This window comes from Lepidochelys olivacea, assembly GCF_965140295.1.
Source record: "Lepidochelys olivacea isolate rLepOli2 genome assembly, chromosome: 2".
In the NCBI taxonomy this organism is placed as follows: Eukaryota; Metazoa; Chordata; order Testudines; family Cheloniidae; genus Lepidochelys; species Lepidochelys olivacea.
Window position 1 is genome coordinate 203150097 of NC_140412.1, and position 21274 is coordinate 203171370.

Sequence of the window (21274 nt, forward strand, 5' to 3'; positions counted from 1 at the left end):
TTTCGGTGTACAAATACAAACCAATAGATAAACAAACAGTTCAAGATTAATTATTCCTTCTTTTCTTGCTGATTAAAATAGTTTAAATATTTTTTTAATTTGTTTAAAAATATTGCTTTTAATTTACAATTTTACCTGCGAATTTTCAGTTCTCATTGAATTTTGTTGACCAAAAGGTATTAGCCCCCTGAAAACAGAAATTCTATTGAAGCACTGGACCAGCTTTAACAAGAGAGGCGGTAATACAATACTATAGGACAAAACTAGGGCTTCGAATATCATTAGCATAGCACAGTTCACATGCTAAAATACTAATATCTGACTTGACATGCCAGGTTTTTATTTTTTTAAATAAAATACGACCTTTTATTTGTATTCCTCCAGCATGGATACATTCATTGCAAACAGCATGCAGATAAAAGGGGATCCAGTTTTAAACTACATAGTCTTAACAATAAATAGTTTGAGCTACTACATGATGATAGTGCATTTCTTGTTAAAACTGCAAGCTTTTACCAAATGAAAAGAAACCCTTATTCTTATAAATATTTTAAATAGTTTTAGGTACAGATTTCATATAAGTATATAAAAATAGTATTTTTTGATAAATAAAGAGGTTTCATTTACATGACAAATAATGTGCGACAACTAACCACTCTCTATCAATTCTATTTGGTTGATTGTCTAGGAGATGACATGCAGCGATAATTGCCCCTTTGCCTTCACGGAACTGACAAATAAACCAGCAGGAGCCATGATCACCTGAAGCAAACAGTGCCACGGATATTGTTTGAGAACAACAATCAGGCACTCAGGAAAAGCCTTTGCTTCAAGCAACAAAAACCTCCTATGACAGTTCTTTTGTCCTAGACTTCCAGCTGCTCTGACCCTCAGGGTCTTTTGGACGATCACAAAAGTCTGCCAAACAGACCGTAAGTTTATATCTGTGTATACAAAATGCTTTTTGACATGCTTCTAGAATCTAGAAATTGTTTCTTACTGTATGAACTGGTTATATCTTATCATAGCCACTTGCTTTCTAAAAATCCGATTTTTCACGTTAGCAAGTCTCCATGATGACCAGAGAAAAGGCAATACAAAGCACTCATGCAGTACTGGTTAAGTTTTAAACTGGCAGCTGTGGAACATGCTTTGAATACCACTTATTGGTCTATCATTATACATTTATGGCTTGCTTATCTTTAATATCCATTGTGCTTGTCACAACATCTAGTGGGAAATCTTCAGAAGTTTGTGCAGAAACTGCTCCTGTTGTTCCTTCAAGGTTCCAAGATCCTGGCAAGTTCTCAAAGCTTAGTGAACTGACTGCTCCTGGGCTAAAGCTACTTTCCTCGGATCTGCTGGGGAGCACAAGGTGCAATGAAGTCTCTGAGGAGGAGGACGCTGAGGAAGAAAGAGTTGCTGAAATAGACTGAAGAGGAGTCAAGGTAGTATCCGAATATGGAGAGGTGCATCTTAAAAACTGCAAATTATCTTTCTGATTTACCTGATAGCAGGAAGGTGAATATTCAAGGCCTGAAGTGTAATAAAATTCACTGTCCATAGAATTTTGAACATGGGATTCAGTACTTTGGGGACTGCTCCCTACAGAAGATGGATCCCTGTTCCAAATGTCAGGAGTCGTGTTACCATGGCAAAGTTGTGCTTTGGTGCAAGTAATATTCCCAGCTTGCATATACATACACGGTTGATGTGTAGTCCAAGTCATTCTAGTCTGTAAGCTTTCCAGTGTAGGACTCATAGATGTGCCATGCACTGCACAGAACCTTGGAGGCTTCTGTGATGTCAATAAGTTTTCCAGAAGATGCATCACGTTCTTCATGTCCTTTCTTAATTGTGAGACCTCTTGAGTTAAAGTAGTGACCTGCCAAGGCAAGGCAAAAAAGCAACAGTTACATGAAATAAAGTATATAGTATGTAGAGATAAATGGTTTACAGACACATCCGAAATACACTGTAATTTCCTTTTCTTGCTTGATGAAAGGCACCTTTTTTTATAAAGGTATCAGCCTAGTATCATACAGTATCTTTGCTTAGAAAGAAATATCATTTAACTAAGCAGAGAAGTGATGTATCAGAAACAGTCCTGCCATTTACGTTTGTATCTCCTTACATTATACACATACATTTAATCATGTGTGTTGCTTACTTCCTTCACTAATACTGAAACATAACATGTAACAGTGAGATCAGGTGAAAAACAGACCTAGCTTAAAATAGACAAACCCAATAAAAGCAGGTTCTGGAAACCTATCACACTGATAACTCCAATTGCTTTTAAAACAAGTTCCACACATAAAAATGGCTGCAGGTTCAAACCCGGAAGGGGGAGGAGGGGATTTCCTATGGCAACAATATTCTTCTAACAACAAAGATTAAAACATTCCTGGTTACATTTTTTTAAAAAAAAGGAAGAGAAAAAGTCTGAAAGATAGACATGAATGATATGGAAATATTAATACTGATGAAGGATGCATCCTTTTGAAAATGTATACAAAGACCTATGCAAGAAATGGTGTTAATAGTAAAGAAATCCATGTAAATTTTAAGCAGTGACTAATGATTTTAAGTGTCAGTTATTTCATCCCCAATTTCAGATGCCTTAAAGGTTCCTTGAGCTTTAGAAAAGGCTGAGTACTTGGATCTCTGAAAATCAGACCTCTTCTTTAAGGTAGCTCAAATTGGTAACCAAAAAATAGAGGCATTGAAAACCACTAGTTACTTCTAAAAAAAAATTAGGCCTGTCTCTAAGAAGTGACTTGCTATATATATCAGGCCTAGGTTTGCTATAGACTGTGCCCAAATTTGAGATAAAGGTTCAGGAAGTTTAACATTTTTTTAAATGAAGTTAAGCCTGAGTTACAAATTGGAATCCAAACTCCAAAAGTGGGTTTAGTGTAGCTGCATGTTTCACTGGAAATGTTTGCACAGCTGTAGTCACAGCTTTTGTTTGGGAAATGTTGATGCAAAGGGGGCCTTTGCCAGAGATGGCAACTGATGAGAGATTATTCTAGGGCATCACCAAGTGTTAATCATGTTTTCAATGTAACGTTTCTTTTCCATTCATTAAGAGGTTATGCACATTACTGAAGTTAACAACAAATTAATATTACTAGATAACCTGTAATAGAAATATAGGCCGCATCCCTCCAAAACTCCCATTGTGAGCAGAATCAAGCCTACAGGTTAATAAGCTTCTTTTGGCAAATATGATGATGTTAGTGGAAGTAATCTGTCCAAAGCAAGACATGACTGCACATTTCTTTTCAGAAGGATACATCCACCTTCAAAAATAGAAAAGGATAACCTAGCAGTACTTGCTTTGCCCCAAACTAAAGAGACCAGGAATAGTTAGGTGACTTATGTAACTTAACTTTTTTATAACCAGAAATACAATCTTCACTATTGTGAAGACAGTTACAGGAAATCCATTGAAGAGGGCACTGGAGCCTGGGTTTGGCAGTATTCGGATCATCCACTGTATTTTTTTCTACAGCTATAAGAGCAGGAGCAGAGGAAATTTGGAAGGAAAGTACAAAGCACATTTAGGTTCATTCCTTCCTCTGCATTTTGTATTTTTTTTATAGTGATCACATTTCCCTTTTAAAAGGGAGGCTCTTTGCTTTTATGATTCTGCTTAATAGGAAGTAGGAGGAACTGGTCAGAAGTAGAGGAGAGTCAAGTCTGACAGCTGTCAGATTTGTTAAATGAATGATCTAATTGTATGTCTGTGTGTGTGTGTGTATGTGTGTATATATATATATATATATATATATATATATATATATATATAATATATGTAGTTAAATAAGGTACTAGTAGCTAAAACTCAAGGATATGTAGTCTAATTGAGTTTTGTACAACCAATTAAAAACTTAGCATGCACTGCAAATGGCTTCTCTGTCAGCTTTATATCAGCTTATAACAAGGTTCAACAGACAGTTGACAGGATGCTCAGGTATAAAGCAGATTTGCTTGAATTTCAGAGATAATGTGAGGGATGAAAGCCCACAGGAAATGTGGTTGAACTAACTTAATGAGTCACATTCACCTGTGAAAAGCTCACCCATGGAAAGCCCCTTTGTGCTGCAGAACTCCAAAGGGGTGTCTGGGTTTTCTGTAGAATTGGAACAAAGCAGCCATTCAGTGGCTCCTGCACTTCTTTTGCAACCATGAGCTGGTACACAACCTGCTTCCAAATATGTGGGCATGGCAGGGAATACTGGGAAGTGGTGGGTAAGGGGGTCATGGGTCCTCTACTTTAGCTGGTGGGTAGTGGTAGCAGCCATTGAGGGGGAGGTAGGGTCAGCACCTACTCTCTTCCCTCTTCAGGGGTGGATTTTGCTCCTTTTACTCTGCGGAGTTCCCAGTTCACGGCTAAGGGTAAGATTAATTTCCCCTTATGTGAACATAGGTTGCTTGAACTTCAGAGGCTGTAAGACAACATCTAGAATTATATTTCTTCTTAATCTTGGTTTCAACTTTTCCTCTTCCCCTTCCAACAGCATTTTTTATTTTATTATTCTCTAGCATGTCCCTCCTTCCAGTTCATTGAAATAAAGGGGGAAAAAAGTCAGTCCTAATATTAATCCTTGTGACAGGTCTGACCTAGCATAACAAGCTGTTCCGGAACACAAGTATCTTTGATATATGAGCCACTTCTTTCTACATTTATTGGTAAGTAGCTTGTTCCCTATACTGCAACATTCATTGATAGATTAGCCTTGTATGTGCTTCTAAATAGGTCTCTGTAGCATAAGTAGTTTCAGAGCTTTTGGGTATTACTTCTGCAACAAATTTCGTTAGGCATAATCTCCCTTTGGTAAAATCTGAGCAGACACTCCTTGAGTAAATTAGGAATTTGTAATTTGCTCACTGCTGACATCAAGTTTACATGGTAGGTCTGTCATTTTTTGGATCTTCCCTGTTGTCATGTAATACTGGGCTGCTAAAATTATTGGATTCCACAAACTACAGAAGGTTGGGCCTGATCAGAGTTTGGATGGGAGACCTTTATAAAAAGAGCATCTACAGCAACAAACTACCTAAAAGCTGTAAATCTACTATAAGATGCAGAATTTGGAATAGTTACTGCAGAATTCTGCAATGTTTTCTGATATGGGGAATCACCAAGAGGAACACAAGAGTGCAGCAGAAATGGTGTGAATGAGTGGCAACTTTCTGTTTGAGACAGTTCTGCAGCAATGCTCTCGCATGGCATTAGTATCTGCCAACATAACAGTGTTTCCTGTCTTTCAGATGAGATGTAATACACGAGGCTTTGGCCATTTGTGGCTTTTATAGATTCCATGAGTGTTTCTGGTGTCATGGCCAACCTCAAGTTTGGATGGGGCAGAGTGTAATTATCCAAATTGCTCCTGCAACTGGCTAGAGAGCTTTTCACTACTGCTAGTACTAAACTGTCGATGTGTGTACTGTTCTATGCTGACACAAAAGGTTTTCCAGCTGTTCTATGTGTTGAAAAAGCTGTTCAGCACTAGGCGCTGTCCAGCATCAGTAGTGCTGATCCATCACCATTATCTGCAGCAAGGAAAGTGGGGTGCCTTAGGTCTGATTTTGGGGGTAACAATGGCTTGTTTGACCCTGCACTTCAACAGCAAGTGAATTCATTTCGTTATGGAAAATTCAAATGCACTTTTGTTGAACAGCTCTATATAAATGTCAGCTGATGATTATTACTATCACTTTTAAATGTTAATAGCCAAATTAGCTTTTCTAGTTCATGAGTAATGCCCTTGCTCATTCTCTCTCTCTCACACACACACAAAGCACGTGAGTGGATTTGATCAGAAAATCAGACAAGACTTAAGGGCAATAAAGGATCTGTCAAGGAAGTCCCTAGAGAGATGAAGTGAGCTGTAGCTCACGAAAGCTCATGTTCAAATAAATTTGTTAGTCTCTAAGGTGCCACAAGTACTCCTTTTCTTTTTGCGAATACAGACTAATACGGCTGCTACTCTGAAACTTTAGAGAGGAATTTTTAGTAGAGAAATGTAAAGCTTTAAAGTTTTAAATTTCTCTGCTAAAACTCCCTGTCTCTATTAGCACTTCCTTGAGGGGCCCGGGGTACATTCCTGTCTGGCCCTTGAGTCTTGTTAGCTTCCAATTTCTTGATCAAATGTTCTGGTATAATTCTGATTTCCCTTCAGTATTTTATCACCCTTGTGAGATGTATATCTCGCCCTAGCATCTGTCTCCCATTCCTCCCTTCTGAACACCAAAGAAAATAAAGAAGTTAGCTTAGCGTTTGACAAAGCAGAGAAGTTGGCGGCACCGTTCCAGAAATGCAGCCCCTGTCGTCTCTGGAAACCAGGCTGGGTTCTGACAGAATATTCTGAAATTTGCCTCATTTCTTGCCCACTCACAAGCCTTGGCTTCTAGGGTCCATGGTCCCAGGGTAGTCAACTAAGTGGACTGGCTCCAAGACTGGGGCTGCCAGGGCAGCTAGCCAGGCAGACTGTCTCTGAGTCAGGGCCCCTGGAATGTCCCTTTTGAAAATTTTTGAAATATTTGCTTTTTGTTCTGAGTCAGAACAAATCCAAATACCTAGATAATTCCCTTTCATGGAAGACTTTCACCATACAGTTCTGTGGAGTAGCCCACCTGAAACTGTCATCTCATTTCAGTTCTTTTCCTCTTATGGTCGATGTGTATCCATCACAAAAAACAAAACCGCACGTAGTGTTAATTGTCTCCCCTTTTAGTAGTTTCAGCTGCTAAGGCAATGGTTGAATGAGGTGTAAACGGAACTAGTGGCTACTCCAACTTAGAATAAAGCATAGTGGCAGTTCAGTGTGGGAATGCTGTCATTGATCCTGCCTCTGCTATGCCTGTTCAGTGGCTATCTGCCTGTCTGGCCCTTTCATGAGCACCCTGTTTACCAAACCATAATCCTGATGGTGTTTAATTACTTACAGGTATTTTCCTAGAATGTACCTATAAGATCTCAATCTGTCCCTCCTCAAGATCAGCTGTAATTTCTATCCTAACTTTTTACCAAATACAGAGTGACCTTTGCATCACTGACCTCTCTAGCCAATGTCTGTAGATGACCTGTGTACTCCTCCTCATCTGGCAATTTTGTGCCAGCTCTTAGATGAAATAAGTCATGAAACTTGAAATCTCAATGCAACGGTCTTATTCCTCTTTGGTTAAGATTGAGCTAATCTCTTTTGGCTCAGCTTCACCTGCCCCCCCAGCCCACTCAAAACTCTTCAGTTTCTAATAAATTTAACCCCCTTTTCCTTGCTCAACCATCTTGTCATCTATAATTGAGAGCTTGAGGTTCCCTATAGAGTTGGCTCTGCATATGGAGCCAAATCACATCAGACGAATCTACTAGAGATGTCCTGGACTTATGCTCCCCTCCCCATTATTCTAAGTTTAGCTTCCAGGACCTCTTTCCCACACTTCTCTATGCTAGCTACCAGCATGTCCTGTGACCATGAACTCCACCCCGACTTACCTAAAGGTTTGGTGAGATGTCTCATGAGATCTACCTCATTCACACTTGATAGGTAAATTGCCAAATGGTCATCAAATACCCAGCTATTGACAGGTGATTCATTCATTAAAACTGTCACTATAGCCTATCTCACCCCTATGTCCTACAACTCATGGATGCATGAGGTACAATCAGCTTCCTCTGACAGGAAGGGGACTCCCAGCTGAGGGGACTATGCCCCTCTATTCCACTCTGGTCTCCACCAGTGCTGAGCCAGAGGATTGGGGCAGCCAGTTCAGAGCCATTTCCAACCACACTATCCTTATAGCTGTATTCCCCTCACCATTGAGTGCCCCCCCCTTCAGTGCCAAACTCACATTTAGCCCAATTGTCTCCCTCAGGCTTCATTCCACTCAGGTCTGCATATCACTGCGTTCTCTCTTTCTGAAGCAAATTTGATAGCGGAAATTTGCTGCTGTTCTCCTGTATTTCTACTTTTTCAAAAGAGAGAAAACTGTGTGTGGAGGGACTGGCCCGCAGATCCAGTTATAGTCAGACTCACTCCTGTGGCTTTACTTCTCTGTGAACACCCGTGGGGACTCTCTGCATGAAGTCCAGGAATCCTCTTCCATGATGCAAAAGAACCCCATTTTTCCTGTGGCATCCAGGCCCTCATGTCCAGATTTTGCCACGTCTCCCCTGCCTGGCTTCACAGGAAATCAGCATGGAAAGGGGCTGAGATTTTAGAGTGTTTGCTACTTTTGTTGCATTCTCTAATATCCTGCAAATACTAAGCTACGGTTAAAGAACAAATGTCTTTGTGACAGTAGTCTATGCCTATCAAAATGGGAAATGGTAGAAAACCATCTCCAGACCAACAGCAGCAAGGGTAGAAACACTTCATTTTCATAAGTGAGATGTCAACTTCATATATATAAATACTAATATTTATTTAGCACAAGTACCTCTGTTTTTCCTTTTTTGTTTAAAAACCAAGGAAACTAAAGGCAAAACAAAAATTTAAGTAACCTAGGGTTTTATGATTAAATTCCCCAAAAGTGGTTGCATCACTGAAATGCAGCATTTAAGGTTATAAAAACGTTAACTTTGTAGAGAAATGTTTATAAAAGATTATAATTTAGGGAGACTCCCTCACATAAGGGACAGTATAATGGACATAGGAATTTGGAGATGTGCCCTGGAGGCAGGGGGTTGAGAACACTGCATGGCAGTGTGCAGCAGTTCACCAGACACACTCTCCAGTTTGTTTTATTAAAGTTTTATTCCTTTCTCATTCACAGATTTGTTGTTTAATGAACCCCAAGATTGTTATGAACTTGACTGCCCTTCAGATAAATAGTAGTATTTCTATTGTTGGTATGCTGGTTAAAATATATTTCTGTTGTAAAATGTACACCATAACACAAGGAGAGATTCTGAGACTTCAAATAGATTTATGCCAATGTTACACCCGCTGATAATCTGTCCCATTATGCACAAAGTTAATGCTCTACAAAATTTAAGGTTTTGTATTTCTTGACTTTGTGACTTTAATTATGCAAACTTAGTATTGCATTCCTGTAACTTTTTTGCACTGAATAATTCCCATTATTAATTTAAAAAATCGTAATTTGTTTTAGAAAACATTTTAATTCAAGGATAAGGGATGCCAAAACTAAACTGTTTGGGTGTCTATCATGGTGCTAAATAACTTTTCTTTTTGTCTGGCTCATTGAAGAGATTTTGTTTTAAACCAGATGAGTTTTCAAGCTACAAATTGAACTTTCACAGTACACTACATACTGCTTGCAGAAGTACAGAAGTTATTAGAAACAAAGTATTGGTTTACCATTTTTATCTTCATGGGTTCCAGTCAGAACATTCCAATTTACAAAGATTTAACACCGGGATGGGCAACCTTTGGCATGTGGCCTTTCAGGAAAATCTGGTGGCAGGCCCAGATGGTTTATTTGCCTGCAGCATCTGCAGGTTCAGCCTATCGCAGCTCCCACTGGCCGCAGTTCGCTGTCCCCGGCCAATGGGGGCTGCGGGAAGCGGTGCGGGCCGAGGGATGTGCTGGCTGCCGCTTCCTGCAGCCCCCATTGGCCTGGAATGGCAAACCGGGGCCAGTGGGAGCTGCAATCGGCTGAACCTGTGGATGCTGCAGGTAAATAAACCATCCCAGCCCACCAGCGGATTTCTCTGACCAGCCACATGCCAAAGGTTGCCAATCCCTGATTTAACACACCAAGTATATACATTTTTTCAGCCTGATATCCGTTTGTTTTGTTTTAAAATGTACATTCTCACTGCCCCCCATTATTTATTTATTTATTGATACATGTATAATGTTGCCGCCAGATGTAAACATGTTTGTTTTAAACTCCAAACATGATTCATCTGATGCAATGAACAATCTTAATTCAATGTCCGGAGTAAACAAAGCAGTGACATAGTCCTGTGAATGTATTTTCATGATGTGAACTCAAAATGCATGACTGGCTAGAATATTTTAAACTTGTATAGCAAGAAAACTGAAAATTAAAAACAGCTAGGAATACTTCTAGTAAGTGCTCCTTAAGCAGATAGATAATACTTTTTAGACTGCAACACATCATCCTGGTTATTGTCCTTTAGTTGTCTTTCAGTTCAGTGAGAGAAGTGTGCGCTTGGAAGTGATGATATTGGTTAGGTACTTTACTTACATGACATACAGAAGAGGTGATGTATCTATCTCTTGTAAATTGAAGTGGGCATTTGGGGTCTGGTTTTCAGCAGGCCCTTACTCTTTGCACTTGCAGTTACGAATACAAGATACTTGAGGTCATTTGGCATCTAAATATCTGCGCCTGTGAACCATGTACTGAGACATCTAAATGACAAACTTCTGCAAGTATTTTCTTCCTCAAATTATGAATATAAAAAGGCCAAGTGTTAATAAAATAATCAGGCCCTTAAATTTTAAATGGGGCAAGATCATTAAATGTAGATTTTCAGTAGTTTTTGTACTTTACATTAAAACGGCGGGATCTACATAAATGGCATACAAAAGCAACAACTAATTGAGGAATAACCTCTGTATGCTCCAGTTTTATCCATTCTGCTAAAGCGGGTTTCATTTTGTGGAGATCTAAATTAAAATACTTCCATTCTCTTTCCAACTTGTAACCTAGACAAAAAATAGAACTCATCTATCACTGTACGACTGCTTTTTTTCTTCACTAACAGCTGGCTGTAGTGAACATTTGCATGAGGGATTTTTTTTCTCTATTCCTCATACAAAAAGTAAGAGTAGTTTAATTTCACTAGTGAACTGTTGTAATGCAATTACCTTCTATAAAAGCAGTTATTTTTAGTTGCTGACTTACTTTTGATCTTGACTCAAAAATACATATTTTATGCTGATGGTAAAGGGTTACTGGTAGCCAGCAGCAATGTGTGTGTGTGTGTATTTATATTTTAATTGGGGTGAAGTGTTATGACATGTAGGTGCCTTGCCAAAGGGTCCTCTGTTCTTTGCAAACTACTTTCACCTCAGACCTGACAAACTCACAACACCAGACACATGTCTTACAGGATATTTTAACATGGAAGGTACATAAGAATGGCCCTACTGGGTCAGACCAAAGGTCCATCTAGCCCAGTATCCTGTCTTCCGACAGTGGCCAATGCCAGGTGCCCCAGAGGGAATGAACAGAACAGGTAATCATCAAGTGATCCATCCCCTGTTGCCCATTCCCAGCTTCTGGCAAACAGAGGCTAAGGACACCATTCCTGCCCATCCTGGCTAATAGCCATTGATGGACCTATCCTCCATGAATTTATCTAGTTCTTTTTTGAACCCTGTTATGGTTTCAAAAGAAAGCATGTAACTTGTCAGGATTCATAATCACTGTGAGATATATGTTTTAAGGAATCATGTATTTATGGTGAAAGGCTGCTTTATGGACTTGGAATAAAATTTAGTCATCATGAAATCATACGTCTCAGTGATGGCCCATTCAGCAGAAGGGAGTTGTCACCCTGCCTTAGGCCATGTCTACACTAAAGCTTACAGTGGCATATCTGTACCAATAGAGCTGTGCCACTGTAACAGCGCTCATGTAGCCGTGTTATGTTGACAGGGGAGAGAGCTCTCCCATTGACATAATAAAACCAGCTCCATGAGCGGTGAGCGTCTCTGCCCCAGTGGTGGCCCTGGGGCCGGAGGACCTGTCAGCCTCCCTCCATGGCCCCAGGCTGGAGGAGCTGTCAAGTCCCCCAAACCCTTGTAGTCCTGGGGCCGAAGGAACTCTCAGCCCCCAACCACAGCGCGCAGGGCTGGAGGTGGAATCCAGGGACCACATATGCTATAGCCCAAGGTTCACTACTGCAAAGGGCGTTATAGCAAGGATCTACTGTTAGTGAATATATACGTCTCAGAACGTTACCTGCTTAACTAAATCTAAATTGTGCCACCTTAAAATATTCTCTTATGCAGTATTCAACAAGGTTCTTAAGTATGTGCATAATTTTAAGCATGTCGTCAATCTTGTTGACTTCAGTCTGCCTGCTCACAGGCATAAAGGTTAGGCTTGTTCTTAGGTACTTTGATCAATTTGGGCACAGAACAGTTTTTTCTTAGGTAGCTGCTCAGAAAAGAACACCCCTACTACATATGTATGATGGTGGGAAGCAAAGAATGAAGAATGGTGCTGTAATATTTTCTTGACTGTATTAGGAAACCTTCATCTTCATTGTTAATGTTAATATCTACAGTAGCTGTTGATATATACTTAATTTGTTTTTAATGTCTTTCATTTGGTTCCAAAATTTATCTATGTGCATAAATCTTTGCAACATTGAGCCAATGGGATTACCCATGTGAATAAAATTACGCATGGCTCTGCAAGGTGGGGACCCTAGAGAAGAAACAGATACTAGACTAGGAGTACTTGTGGCACCTTAGAGACTAACAAATTTATCTGAGCATAAGCTTTCGTGAGCTACAGCTGTAGCTCACGAAAGCTTATGCTCAGATAAATTTGTTAGTCTCTAAGGTGCCACTAGTACTCCTTTTCTTTTTGTGGATACAGATGAACACGGCTGCTACTCTGAAACCAGATACTAGACTGTCTCTGTGTTCTTAGCATGTCCAGGTAGGGTATAACTGGATTACAGGAGACTTGAGACAATTATCATGTTTTCAAAATACTGAAGTAAAATTATAATATGAATTTTGGCACTTATTTGCAAAATAGATTAAACAATAAACCTGCTCTTTTATTACCACAGATTGCTTTCTATCTCTGTGCCCCTTGCCTGTAGTTATTTTTAATAACTATCAAGTTTCATCTCAAAGTTTTTAGTGCTTTTTCCTTTTATTTCCTGTCTCCTATTTTTCCAAATTCACAGTTTTTTCTTACCTTGTTACTAGCTCCAGGACATTTTCTATCCATACTAATTTGCCTTTTTTGGCTACTGTCTGTGTATCTGTAACCTTTCTCTACTAAAAAGCTTTTCCTCTACCCAGCTTTTAGACCATTCCTCCCACATCACTGTCTCTTACTCCTGCAGTTTTCTAGGTTTCTCTTAATTCTGCCTTTCTACTGCTGTCTGAGCAGCTCTTGATAAGTGATGAGAATGACCTTGCATTAACAAATTTATTTTTCTACATGTAAAATGTTTGTATTAAATATATTTTTGTGTGTATAGATATATTTAAAAAATTAAGTTAATGCAAGGTCACACTCAATTTATTAATTTGTGCCTTTCATCTGTAGTAAAATCAAATCGATAGTAGTACATATATTTGTAACTAACAGTTATCATTCAAATTCAGTCATCTCCAGTAATAAGCAAAGATGTAAGAGCACTGCACAATAGGACAGGAAGTGAAGAAGAATTCCATATCCAATTAAAATGAACTGGAGAGGCAGAATATAATGAACTAAACTGGAATTTGGCTACAGTGGTTTTAACATCCCTTCTCCGACAAATCCTATGTCACTTTTTAATGACATACGTTCAGATCGTTGGTTTTACATCTCTTCCCAAAAGCGGGCACCGGTTGTCATAGATTGTCCCTTGACAACATGATGTCATTAGCTCAGTAGTGACTGAAAGGAAAGAATTCCTCGACTTTCTGAATCACCTAGAACACTGCTGCAACACCTTAAAAGGTCTCCTACTGATGTGCCGAAATGGTGAGTTCTGACAGGATCATGGCACAGGGTATTGCTATGGGCAACAACATCTTTGAAACATAGAACTGGAAGGTACCTCAAGTGGTCATCAAGTCCAGTCACTTGCACTCATGGTAGGACTAAGTATTATCTAGACCATTCCTGACAGGTGTTTGTTTAACCTGCTCTTAAAAATCTGCAATGATGGAGATTCCACAACCTCCCTAGGCAAGTTATTTCAGTGCTTAACCACCCTGACAGTTAGAAAGTTTTTCCTAATGTCCAACCTAAACCTTCCTTGGTGCAATCTCTTCTTGTCCTATCCTCAGAGTTTAAGGAGAACAATTTTTCTCCCTCCTCCTGTAACAACCTTTTACATACTTGAAAACTTATGTTATTTCAGTCTTCTCTTTTCCAGACTAAACAAACCCAAGTTTTTCAATCTTCCCTCATAGGTCGTGTTTTCTAGACTTTTAATAATTTTTGTTGCTTGTCTCTGGACTTTCTCCAATTTGTCCATATCCTTCCTAAAATGTGGCATCCAGAACTGGACACAGTATTCCCGTTGAGGCCTAATCAGCGCGGAATAGAGCAGAAGAATTACTTCTCGTGTCTTACTTAAAATACTCCTGCTAATACATCCCAGAATGACGTTTGCTTTTTTTTGTAACAGTGTTACACTGTTGACTCATATTCAGTTTATGGTTCATTATGACCCCCAGATCCCTTTCCGCAGTACTCCTTCCTAGGCAGTCATTTCCCATTTTTTGTGTGTGCAACTGATTGTCCCTTCCTAAATGAAGTACTTTGCATTTGTCCTTATTGAATTTCATCCTATTTAACTTCAGACCATTTGGGAGACTTATTTAATCTGTATTTTAATAATATAGAATTAGAAACTGGATTAGGCGTAAAGGATTCCTTGTTTAGTTACAATTCTCTCCCCACTCTGTAACCCCATTGACTTTAAGGGACTCTCTCCCTTTTCACAGCAGTGTGAGAAGAGGATCAGCACCAAAACTGTTTTTTTTTTTCATGGTGCTAACAGGGAAAACTAATTTTGTTTTAGAAAAAAATATCTTTTCTACTGTTTAAATGTATCATAGTGCTAAAAGATTTCTATAACTACACTGGAAAAGCAATAAGCACAAAGCCACTGCAGATAAAATGTTTGTTTATTCCACTAGGTTTCTGCTTGAAAGGTTCTTGACATAGTACTATATTTTCAATTGCTTGTTGATGATAATCATACAATACTTATTTATAGCCTCAGATCTGAAAAATATCTGTGCTCCTCAAGGTTAACGAATGAGTCAATACTACTTTCCTAACTTCTGCGATGGTAAAGTTTCAAAAGCATTGCTAATATGCTAGTAAGCGACATTTCTCCTTTGAGTATTGTCAGTATATATGCTCACTCTTGGGATACGTATGAGCTCTCTGCATCAAGCTTTCTAGAAAGCTCTGACCAGTGATGGTCATGCCAGCCTTGTCTTAAGCCATGGGATTCTCCAGTCTGTTCATGGAGGAGGCTCTAGGAACTTGTAAGGCACATTTGGAACTCAACTGTTTCTAGGCCCCTCTTCACAGTCCCAGTTGTGGTATATCTAGTCATTTTCCTGAAGCTGCTTAAATGTAGATCTCCATCATAATTGCATCCAGCTGTCCCAAAACAGGGCCTAGGGGTGGTGATAAAGGTGTATAAAGCCCCTTTTGTCCCCTTTTGCTGGTCCTAAACTGAATTCAGCTGAGCTGGATATGAGGTTTAAGCCTGAAAATTTGAGAAGTGGCCAATCAGTGAGATTAGAGGGGTGGGGTCAGAGAGAAATTTACCATGTGTGGTGACAGTGGTTGGTTAGTCAGAGAGAGAGAGAGAGAGAGAGAGAGAGAGAGAGAGAAAAGAAGAGAAAGGCACAGTTTATGGCCAAATTTCAAAAAAGGGCTCATTCTTAAATGTTTCCTTTACCAAATGTTATAACATCTTTCAGAAAAAAAGATATTACAGAAAATTCAACTGTAAATGGGAAACTAAAAGCAACCATTTCATTGTAAAACAGTCTTGCTTTAAGTGCAAATCTCAGTGCAACTTAAACCGTGGAATTGCTACTGATGCCTCCATCGTATGACCTGAAGTACTTTATTTGACTGAAAACATAATGGACATGAATTTTTAAAAACACCACAGTGAAGACACAGTATCATATATGCTGGGAATCATTTTTCTAACGCTTTTCATTTTTCCCTATAACCAAGTGAAGACATATCAGTATTAGTGGAGCATTCAGAATAGGTGGAAGCCAGGCAGATATAAGGAACTACTTTCTTTAATACGAAGTCATAATCTGAAAAAGCAAAATGTTATATAATTCCTACATTCCACAGGACTAATGGCTTGAGCAGGGATGGGCAAATGCTTCCTGCCTAATTTTGAATCTACTCAGATAATATGGGTTACATTTTTATATGAATTTAAATATTACTAGATTTGCATTTTGCTCAAAGAAGATTGTAATAAAAAAAGCATAGAGATGCGTGTAATAAGAGTACGCATAGTGAAACAGAGAGACAAACAAAAGAAGCATGGGAAGGGAGAGAGCTATTATGGAAAAAAATCTCTGTGTGTGTGTGTGTGTGTGTGTATTATATATATATTATACACACACACACACACACCCTCCCCCCCCCATATAGAGGCTGCTTCCTGGTGATAGAAGCCTAATTCTAATACATAGCACAGACTAGATAAAGTATGTTTGTTTGTTTCAATTACTCTTGAAAGGAATTAAACAATGCATTTAAATTACAGGTAAGGTGGTTTGGGAACCTCTTCCTAATTTAGCAAATTCAAAACTTTGTGTAATTCCCAAACATCATGGGTTTTGCCCATCTCTTCTCATGTTACTGTTAATCATAGTGTTGTTAATCAGAATAAAACAAATCTCCGTACCTCATGGTTAAGCCTGCTGATCTGTTGTTTGGTTTCTTCTGCTTTGATAACTAGCACTGCAGCACCAACTTCAGAGTCTGTAAATCCATGCATATATGTAAATTATAGAAATACATTATCAGGTCGTTTAGGGAGTTAGTAAGGTGACTCTCTCACTTGTTCTCTGCTTTAAATCTGACCCCAGGTTTGCTTGGGAGCTAATGAAATTAGCATTTAATGGCTTTCTATGGTCAGTGTAAAAATGTATAGTAAGGATGTAAATGAAGTATTATGGGAAGATTGCACTGCTCTGTCTGCCTACTCTGTGGGAAGACACAGAACTTCTGTCAAGGCTTTAGATCTGTTAATTCAGCAATTTAAAAAAATCATGTATGTAACTGCCACACCCCTATTATGCAGTTGTTTTTGCCTTCAAAAAGCATTAGTTTCACAGTGGCATTTAGGCAAGAGATACATAATTATGTGGGAACAGTTTCCTCATCTAGGAGGGGAAAATGGGAAACCATCTGAGTTCAACTGGTTATGACATTTCAACACTAGCCCATTGCTTTTGCAATAATGGCTGGGCTCTTATATTTGTGTTCCTGCCTGCTGCTTTATTTCATTAGTCCTTTCAGAAGACTGCCCAGCATTTCATGCTACTCACGGCTTTCACCCTGTTCATTTCTGACACACTCTTAACTCCCTAAAAAGCCAAGGGTTAATAGTAAAATAGCAGCAAAGTTCCAGAATGGTGGTTCTTAAATTATTTTTCCAGGTATGTCCCCGTGGGACCCAATCTTGAAGTGTGCTGTGTTCAGCAGGGCACTCAGCTCCTCATAGAATCAGCCCTTATATTAGTAAAAATGTAGTGGAAATCAAACTCCTGACAAGCCATTTATCTTGACTTGTAATAGGAAGGAGCAGGACAACTGGCCCAGACACACTGATGGTATCCAGTTGTACCTTTCTGTCATGATTTCTGGTCAATGCAAATGACGCTAACTTTAGCTGCATGTTAAACCCATTCATGTAACTCAAAGGTTTATTTTATTAAGAAACATGCAAGTATAGATGCACAAAAGACAAGTCATCAAAGTGTCTACTACAATGAGTGGCTAGATATAGCACTTACCCACAATTGTAGGAGATACCCGGGATTCCTGCCTGAGTTGATCAGAGCCAAAGTCAAAAGTCTGGCTTCCCTCATTATGGTTTCCATCTTCAATCCCATCGACAATCCTGTTAAAAACATTGTATTTGAATATAGAGTGTATAGACCTCACACTTCATAATGTAATTATTAATATTACTGAAAGGCACCGTCTTAAGCAATGGTGAATTCTGAATAACACTAATCTTAGAGAAATATAAAGGCCATTACACAGGTGTGACCAACTGAGTTGCCACTTGTTTAAACCTTGAGTAAAGAGAGGAGAATCAGGCCCTTCATCTTAACTGATCATTTTGAAACTATCATTACTTTTAGAGGCTGTGATAGGGCCTTTAGTCTAGTCTACTTGCATTCCCTATGCCATTTGTAATAATTATAAACTGTTAGGACCATCAGTGAAAAAGACAGTTAACTTTCCCGTAACTGGTATTCTTTGAGATGTGTTGCTCATGTTCATTCCATATTAGGTGTGTGTGATCACCACATGCAGCAGTGTTGGAAGTTTTTCCCTCAGCAGTATCCATAGGGGACTGGCTCTGGCACCTCCTGGAGTGGTGCCTGCATGGCACGGTATAAGGGGCACCGCCGGCTCCCCCGCACCCTAAGTTCCTTCTTGCCGGAAACTCCGACAGTGGGGAATAGACATGAGCAACACATCAGAAGAAGAAGACCACCAGTTATGGAAAAGATAACTGTCTTTTCTTCTTTGAGCGCTTGCTCTTGTCCATTCCATATTAGGTGACTCCAAAGCAGTACCTTGGAGATGGGTAGGAGTTCACGGCCCTGGTTCCTCAAATAGAGCAGGTAGTCCAGGACAGCCTATATGGAGGAACACGAGGGAAAGATGCCCTGTTTGGACGCACAGTGGGAAAACCTCGTCCACTTGGCCACATAAGTCAGTCTAGTTGAGGGATTCCTACTTTCCAGGAGGACCTGTTCGAATCCTCCAAACAGGTCTGCTCCTCCAGATTCAGCCGCGCAGCATCCATGCCAAGAGATGGAGGGACCTGAGGTTGGGGTGTGAGAGCCAACCGTGGTCTTGCAACAGCAGGTCCGGTCGGTTGGGCACGGGCCAGGGAGGGGCCACTGACAGGCTCATGAGTGTGCCGAACCAAGGCTGGCAAGGCCACGCCAGGGCGATCATGATAACCTGTGCCTTGTCTCTCTTGCTCTTTGCCAGGGCCCTGCTGATGAGTTGAATAGAAGAGAACAGGTAAATCAGGCTCCCTGACCATAATAGGAGAGAAGGCATTGGAGAGAGAATCCTTGCTCAGACCCTGTCGAGAACAAAACCGGTGGCATTTCCTGTTCTGTCTAGTAGTGAACAGTCCACTTGGGGAGTTCCCCACCTTTGGAAGGTCATGCAGGCTACCTCTGTATGGAGCAACCACTTGTGGTGAGAGAAGTCCCTGCTGAGCTGGTTTGCCAGCATATTCCTGATGCCGGGAAGGTGAAAAGCTTCCAGGTGGATTTTGTGGCTGATGCAGAAATCCCACAGACGGAGCGCCTCCTGACAGAGAGCTGACGAGCACGCTCCCCATTGCTGGTTGATGTAGAACATTGAGGCTGTGTTGTCCATCAGGACTCGGATCACCTTGCCTGACAGGTGGGGCAAGACGACTCCACATGGCAGCCGGACTGCTCAGAGCTCTTTGACGTTTATGTGTAACCGCACCTCCTCTGGGGACCACATTCCCTGTGTCTGGAGGTTGCCGAGATGTGCCCCCCAGCTGAGGTCCGAGGCGTCCAACACCAACTTGATGGAGTGAGGAGGGTTGTTGAATGTAACCCCTTCCAGGACTGTCCTGCGGTCAGTGCACCATCTCAGCGAGGTAAGTATTACCTGGGGAATGGTAACTATCTTCTCCAGGGGGGTCTCGGGACTGGGAATAGACCATCGCCAGTCATTGTTGCAGGGGCTGCATTCGGAGCCTGGCATGGTGGACCACATAAGTTCATGCTGCCATGCAGCCCAGCAGGCACAGACAGACCCTGGTTGTAGTCAGAGGAAATGTGGAGACTTCTTCAATGAGGTTTGCCAACGTGTAGAGCCTTTCCAGAGGCAGGAACACTCTGGCGCGGACAGAGTTGCGGACCGCGCTGAAGAACTTTGTCCTTTGCACCGGCACTAACATCAACATTTTGTTGTTTACCAGTAGGCCCAGAGAGTGGCACGTGGCTTGAAGCACCGCGACATCCCTTCGGACTTGAGATCTGGAACCACCCGTGATGAGCCACTCACCAAGGTACGGGTAGATCTGGATACCCTGGCACCTGAGGTAACCTGCTACCACCGACATGCACTTGGTAAACACCTGTGGTGCTGTCACCAGGCCGAACGGGAGGACCATAAAGTGGTAGTGATGGGGACCCACCGTAAACTGGAGAAAGTGTCTGTGTCCTTGAAAGATCGTTGTGTGGAAGTATGTGTCCTTCAAGTCGAGAGCAGCATACCAGTCTCCTGGATCCAGGGAGGGGATAATAGAAGCCAGAGAGACCACGTGGAACTTTAGCTTCTGTAGGTACTTGTTGAGATCTTGCAGATCCAGGATGGGCCGTAAACTGCCCTTGGCGTTTGGGATTAAAAAGTACCGGGAATAGAACCTCTTGTTCCCGTACTCTTCATCCACCGCACCCAGCTGTATTAGTACTTCGTGCATGAGGAGACTCTCATGAGAGGGGTCCCTGAAGAGGGATGGGGAAGGTGGGTGGGAAGGGGGGTAGAAAGGAACTGGAAGGTATAACCCCATTCCACTGTGCTGAGGACCCAGTGGTCCGAAGTTATAGCAGTCCTAGTCGGGAGGAAAGGGGAAAGGTGGTCAGAGCACCGGGAAAGATGGGTCCAGAGAATAATCTGGTAGGTTGCCCTCGGGCGCACCCTCAAAATGACCGTTTGGCCCCCTGCTTATTACGGGTCAAGCCCAACTGGCAGAGGGTGGAGGTGGGTGGCTCAGGTGGCGCTTGTAACTGTTAGCTCATTTATGGGGCTGGTCCTGCCGAGGCTGACTCCCCTGGCCCTGAGGCTGCTGTGGTTTGAACTGCTTATGCACCGGGGCTGGGGCGGAGAGACCCAGGGTTTTCAGGGTGGTGCAGGAGTCCTTGAGGCTGTTTGCCTAGGGCCCCACCATCGAAGGGCAGGTCCTGCAATGACTGCTGGGCCTCGGTGGACAACCCAGAGAGAAGCAGCCAAGAGACTCACTGCCTGGAGATAGCGGAAGCCATAGCGTGGGCAACAGCATCAGCAATGTCTGACGCCGCCCTCGTCGAGGATCTCTCGGAAGCCTCAGGGAGTGACCCTTCGAACTTGGACATGGCTTGCCACATATTGAAGTCTTATTGGCCAAGGAGGTCTTGGTGGTTGGCTACTCTCAGCTGAAGGCTGGAAGACAAATAAACTTTACGTCCAGAAAGATCCTGCCTCCTTGAGTCTTTATTTTTGGGGGTGGCCCCAGGTTGTCCCTGCCTCTCCTTGTGGTTAACCACCTCGACCACAAGGGAATTGGGGGCTGGGTGGGAGTATAAGT

The 21274-nt window shown here is 41.3% G+C and overlaps 1 protein-coding gene and 1 long non-coding RNA gene across 2 annotated transcripts in view; one reads left to right on the forward strand and one right to left on the reverse strand.

Annotated features, from left to right (window-relative positions):
- Positions 1–920: 920 nt before the first annotated feature.
- The window catches only part of KCNH8 (potassium voltage-gated channel subfamily H member 8), a gene marked incomplete at its 5' end in the record, with an annotated part of 388500 nt that continues 368146 nt past the window's right edge, over positions 921–21274 (reverse strand). The window contains 3 exons of the mRNA XM_084621376.1: positions 921–1885; positions 16598–16674; positions 17712–17818. Of these exons, the coding sequence (XP_084477502.1) occupies positions 1178–1885; positions 16598–16674; positions 17712–17818 (892 nt within the window). The 3' untranslated portion in view covers positions 921–1177. The remainder of the gene's footprint in view (positions 1886–16597; positions 16675–17711; positions 17819–21274) is intronic.
- On the forward strand, positions 1362–20423 carry LOC311516933. Its single transcript, XR_014710531.1, has 3 exons — positions 1362–1448; positions 18931–19582; positions 19907–20423. It is a non-coding gene; the product is annotated as an uncharacterized lncRNA (long non-coding RNA).